Here is a 6,000-nt window from a genome sequence, read left to right as displayed (position 1 = left end):
GTGGAGGGGAGTTGTCGTCCACGCGCTGCCTGTACCGTTAAAAATATCACCACTGTCCATGGTTCTGAGCCAAGAAGAAGCACCACACACTCATAGCACTGCCCGACAGAATTGTGAATAAGGAAATGAATTTAAAACTATTCACCATTGCTGCCCCAACCAACATGCAGAATGATTGTTTTTACATCCATCAAGGCACCTTAAAAAAGAACATTAACAAAATGGCTCCTTTGAACAAGACCGACATTCAGCATAGTGCCATTGGTGTCTCGAAACTTGGTTGCACAGAAATCCATTTTTTTGAGCCAGGTGAGGTGGAAAATGTCTACATATTAGGGTTGGGCGATGCTGATTAATGTGGCATCAATGTCTAACGTTAAACATTGCCATGGACGATGGCATCGTCATTGTAAGCGGCAGAGAATTAATAATTTATGAATAATGAATTCATACATATGTAATTAATTACTGTATTTGTAGCCTACTGTTTCCACTACCTGACCAGCATGGTCTTCGTTTTACCCATAACCAAATCACAAAGAAATAAAGAAATGAATAGTTACACACAAATTACCACCTGTCAATCACTTTTTCCGCGGGACTCTAGCATGAATAGGCAGAGAGATCGGTGTCATTATAATAGCATCGACAAACTTGGTTGGTAAAAAAGGTGCACAACCCACAGCAACCAACCAACACTATACTGTCCAACGTGCACTGTTCTCTGGTGTTTTGTGCTTAAGACTGCTAGAGCTCAGATGTTTGCATATGCTGCAGCATTACAGAATTGTGTGTGTGTGTGTGTGTGTGTGTGTGTGTGTGTGTGTGTGTGTGTGTGTGTGTGTGTGTGTGTGTGTGCGCGTGCGTGTGTGTGTGTGTGGTCACGTGTTGTGTTTTCAACTGTATAGTGTGGAAGGAGGGCATTTCAGAAATGCTAATTGAAATGCCTGTGCGGATGTGGATAATTTTCATTCTAAAATGTCATTTTAAAACTAAGCCGTATTAGTGTAAACGAGGCCTAAGTGTGTATTTTCCACAAGCGGGTTGCTGCGACAGGGGTGGGGTGGAGGATCGCGATGCTGGCTCAGCACTGTGATGTCTATCGGTCATCGACGATGGATGACGGCATCATCTTCTGACCCAACCCTACTACATTTAATCTATTTGCCATCTAATTACAAAATAAAATTAAAGTCAGAGGTATTTTGACAAAATTCTAACATAATTAATTATGCTTGGATATTTTTGAGACATGGTGTATTCAATTCAATCAAATTTATTGTCTATCCCAGAGGGGTTAGCTTAAAAGTGGGAAGAAATGTCTTCATGGACATTACATTAGCCCCTTTCACACAGTGATTCCGGTAAATTTCTGGAAAATTTTCGGAACGACTTTACCGGTATATTGAAAAAAGCGCTGTTCACACAGGCGAGGACGTTACGGAAATTTTCCGGAAAAGAGCATTCACACATCCATTCCACCGGTATACCGGTAAATTCTGACATCATTCACCACAAATGAGCTTTAAACGGCTGCGCTTGTATTTGTGAACATTTGAATAAATTACAAACTCTGTGGATGATCAATATTGTGAACAACTTTCGCAGGATCACTTTCGCATGTCAAGATGTTCATAATATGTGCGTGTGCAGGTGCTCATAGGCGCACGCAAAGCTTGAAGGTAAACAAACAACGGCTTATCATAAGCATCTCATCGATGATTATTTACACAGTTGGCATTAAGAAGAACATGTAAACGTGATCTGACTAACTTCTAGCAGCTAAATGTGTCTGGAAAAATATTCAAAGGCTTTTATCCTCACAAACCGCGCGGACATAAATGCGTCTGACTGTTGTGATTGGCTAAAGCAGACGTCTCACGTCAGCACGTTCTAGACGTGCACGCGCTTATTACGGGAATCTTCCTTCTGCATTCACACAGCGCAGCATTCCGGCAAATTGCCGGTAATGTTACAACTTCTCTTTCCGGAAAATAGCCAGAACGAATTTACCGGTATTTTCAAAAAGGACCTGTTCACACATATAACCTTTCCGGAAAATTGAAATGTCAGATTTTCATTGTCACAAGTTTTATCATTTATATAAATAGAAAATAAAATTCCTGAAAAAACACATTTCACAATTTCTGTTCAACAAAAAGATTTTTTAACACATTTCTAAACATAATAGTTTTAATAACTCATTTCTAATATCAGATTTGTTTTATCTTTGTCATAATGACAGTAAATAATATTTGACTAGATGTTTTTCAAGATACTTCTATACAGCTTAAAGTGACTTTAAAAGGCTTAACTTGGTTAATTAGGTTAACCAGGCAGGTTAGGGAAATTAGACAAGTTATTCTATGACAGTAGTTTGTTTTGTGGACTATAGAAAACAAATATGTGGCTTGAAGGGGCTAATAATATTGACCTTAAAATCAATTAAAAAAAATTCAAACTTCTTTCATCCTAGCCTAAATAAAACAAATAAGACTGTGAAAATGTCCTTGCTCTTAAACATTATTTGAAAAATAATTAAAAAAGAAAAAACTAATTCAAAAGGCTAATAATTCTGACTTCAACTGTATATAGTAATGATAATGTACATGCATAATAAACATTTTGATGATTTTTTGTTTTGTTAGGGTTTAAAAATGACAAGCATAAATGAACACAACAGAACAAAGATACAAAAGAAAGAGTTTAATTGTTGTCTGAGTGTTCTATAACAACAGTGAGATAGATTGTAAAATAAATTTACAATTTCCTATAGGCAAATGGTTTAAATGAGCTTGAATCTTACAGTCCCGTCTTATAAATAAACAAGTTTACTTTAGTAGAGTTAAAGCGATAGTTCACCCCAAAATTTAAATGTACTCACTATTTACAAGTGGTTTTAAACCTTATAGAGTTTCTTTATTCTGTTGAACACCAAAGAAGATATTTTGGAGAAAGCTGAAAACCCGTGACCATTGACTTCCATAATGTTTGTTTTTCCTACTATGGAAGTTAACGGTTACATGTTATCAGCATTCTTCAAAATATCTTTGTTCGTGTTCAACAGTGAAGAACACTTCAAAAACAAGTAAAGGGTGAGTAAACAATGACAATTTCCATTTTTAGGTGGACTATTCTCTTAAACTTTGTGTTCAGAAGTGTTTCCTGGTTAGTTATGATCACAACTCAACATTTATTCATGACATCGATGCTAAATGATATATTGTGCAGTTATATTATACAAGTCAGCTCAATAAATAAAGATTACGGTGCAGAATTTCACAAGAAGATCCTTTAACATGATTGACCAACCTTTGCCGACTTGCATTTAGTATCGGTGAGGAATAGTGACAGATACAACAGAGTCGGCTGAGTTATGGCAGGAAAACGTGGAGATGAAGAGCGAGCTGTGGAGGCTCTGGGTGAGTTGGCGGCAGTGAAGTAGATGTAACTCTCTGCTGGGCTGGTGAAGGCAGCAGGTCAGCGCCGAGGGCCAGAGTCAAGCAGATCTTTTGCTTCATTGATCTTTGCTGCCAAATATGGGGATCCACCTGCAGGAGAAGCAGCAGTTATATTTCAGCATGTTCACCATTTGTCTCTTCTTCTTCCTCTTACTCTTTGAGACTGCAAAATGTGCGCTGCTCCCGATAACCTCTCTTTCCAGTAGCTTTCAGTCCAGACTGTTTAAAAAAAAACGATAAACAGCCTAGGGTGCTGCTGTGATTTCTGCAAAGTGCAAAATGCAGACGGAATCATGGAATCCAGTCATGAAACAGAAATAGCCGTACAGCAACGCTACAAAATATAGACAATTTTGGATAAAGGAACAAACAGTAGTGGTGTACTGGTATACCTTTTGTAACACTTTAAAATGATTGCAGACTAAGAATCATTTATTAGACTTCAGGAAATAATTAGTTCAACATTTGTTAAGGATTAACTCTATATTAATAAAAGACATTTCTTACTTTGAGATTACTTAGAGAACTTACTTGACTTGATTCTAGTCCAATAACTAAAATTTCATAAATCAAGATGCATTTTATAGACAAGTAAAAACTATATTCTTGTTTTCTGAAATAATATGCCAAAATTTAGTGAGTTTTTTCCTATCATTTTGACATAAGACAAGATATTTTTATACTTCATTGGCAGATTATTTTGCTTGTTTGAAGGAAAAAACTCACTCAATTTAGCACATTTGAATTATAATTTTGCATTTTTTTAATTTCATTTTTAGAGTGAGGGTTAGAAAACCATAAAAAAAAAAAAAAAAACTTTTAAAAAAACCCTGTTAAAAGTTTAGAGTTAGAGTTTAGAGATTTCCCAGCGTGGAATTGCAATTATTATAATGGGGTGGTGAAAAAAAATAATTTAAAAGTTTTTAAAATCGTGTTTATTTTTTCTTAATTATGTTACAATTTTACCTGTTGTTAACATGAACTAACATTATTTAACTTAAATAACATTTACTAACGTTAACAACATGAATAAATACCATAATAAACGGAAATGCTTGAAGTTTCTGCCAACCCGACTCTACATCATAACTTTTCAATCCAGATGGATGGGGCAACCATTACTGCATCCAAAAAGGTGAAAAGCCTTGGAGTAACGATTGATGACCAACTAAACTTCCTTGACCACATATCCACAACTGCTAGATCTTGCAGATTCGCACTATATAACATCAGAAAGGTCCGACCCTTCCTATCTGAACATGCAGCTCAACTCCTTGTTCAAGCTCTTGTTCTCTCCAGACTGGACTATTGCAACTCTCTACTAGCCGGGCTTCCAGCTAACTCTATCAAACCTCTTCAGCTGCTTCAGAATGCAGCATCACGAGTGGTCTTTAATGAACCTATAAAAGCACATGTCACTCCGCTACTCATCCGTTTGCACTGGCTGCCAGTTGCTGCTCGCATCAAATTCAAAGCTCTTACGTTTGTATACAAAGCGACTTCTGGCTTTGCTCCTTCTTATCTGCTCTCACTTCTGCAAATTTATGTGCCCTTCAGAAAATTGCGTTCTGTGAATGAACGTCGCCTCGTGGTTCCATCCCAAAGAGGGAAGAAATCATTTTTTCAAACTCCTGCGATCAATCTGCCAAGTTGGTGGAATAAACTCACTAACTGCATCAAAACGGCAGAGTCACTTGCTGTCTTCAAAAAAACTACTAACTATTTAGTCTCCACTTTCCTTCCTAATCTGCAATTGCCTCTCTGGCTCGACCGCTAACTGTATTACTGAAAAAAAAAAGAAAAAAAAAAAAGACTAATGTTTTCCTTCTTAGACTTTACACACATGAAACTTGCCTACAGCACTTATTCATTGTTGCTCTTATAGTTGTGTGAATTGCTTCCTTGTCCTCATTTGTAAGTCACTTTGAATAAAAGCGTCTGCTAAATGACCAAATGTAAATGTAATAAATGTATTATTAAAAAGGTGGTCCACAGTGTATTTTTAAGACTTGATTGCGTTTATAAGATGCAAAGCAATGTCTGCTCATGCTTCACTTGTAGAAAATCACGTTATGTTTTTAATATATCTTATTTTGATTATATACAGCTACTCAGCTAACATGAAAACAACATATTTCCTAGTTCCTCTGAAAGCTCTCAAGAGGCTCTGATTGGTCGGCTAACATAAGGTGCTGTGATTTGCATATTGGCTCCACGTCACGTCATGCCCCTACAACCACAATCTTTTGCGCTGTGCAAACAGTCCAGTCACAGCAGCTGTTAGCAGAGTTAGTTGCCTGAATCAGACAGAAAAATGAAGCGCACAAAACTGAACCACACGCCTGCCTGCTCTCTAAAATATATTCTGACAAGTGTCTTTCATATATATTCGGAATAAACATGTGTAGGTAATATGAAACATTCACATATCTTTTGCGAGTTTGTTATTTGAGATGTACAATGCACGGAAAGCAATCAAATAGAAACACAGTGCAGCGCTGCTGAACATTGTGGCGTTTACAGGGGATTGACTGATAAA

The 6,000-nt window shown here is 36.9% G+C and overlaps 1 protein-coding gene across 6 annotated transcripts in view; it reads right to left on the bottom strand.

Moving 5' to 3' along the window:
- Nucleotides 1-6,000, bottom strand: part of dnajc15 (DnaJ (Hsp40) homolog, subfamily C, member 15) — a 77,897-nt gene that overhangs the window by 13,808 nt on the left and 58,089 nt on the right. Inside the window, exons 6-8 of one of the 6 annotated variants that reach the window (XR_015498809.1) lie at nucleotides 3,616-3,680; nucleotides 3,284-3,551; nucleotides 2,692-3,165 (exon numbers count right to left, since the gene is read on the bottom strand). The exons of 1 other annotated variant lie outside the window; for it this stretch is intronic. Coding sequence is in view for 3 of the 5 variants with exons in the window: in XM_087266314.1 (XP_087122440.1) it covers nucleotides 3,375-3,551; nucleotides 3,616-3,680 (242 nt within the window). In the remaining 2 variants the exon portion in view is untranslated. 6 annotated transcript variants of the gene reach the window in all.

This window comes from Danio rerio, chromosome 9 (genome assembly GCF_052040795.2).
Source record: "Danio rerio strain M-AB ecotype USA chromosome 9, GRCz13ab, whole genome shotgun sequence".
Classification (NCBI taxonomy): domain Eukaryota; kingdom Metazoa; phylum Chordata; class Actinopteri; order Cypriniformes; family Danionidae; genus Danio; species Danio rerio.
Note: the sequence above shows the minus strand (reverse complement) of the source record. Positions and strands in the feature narration are given on the sequence as shown.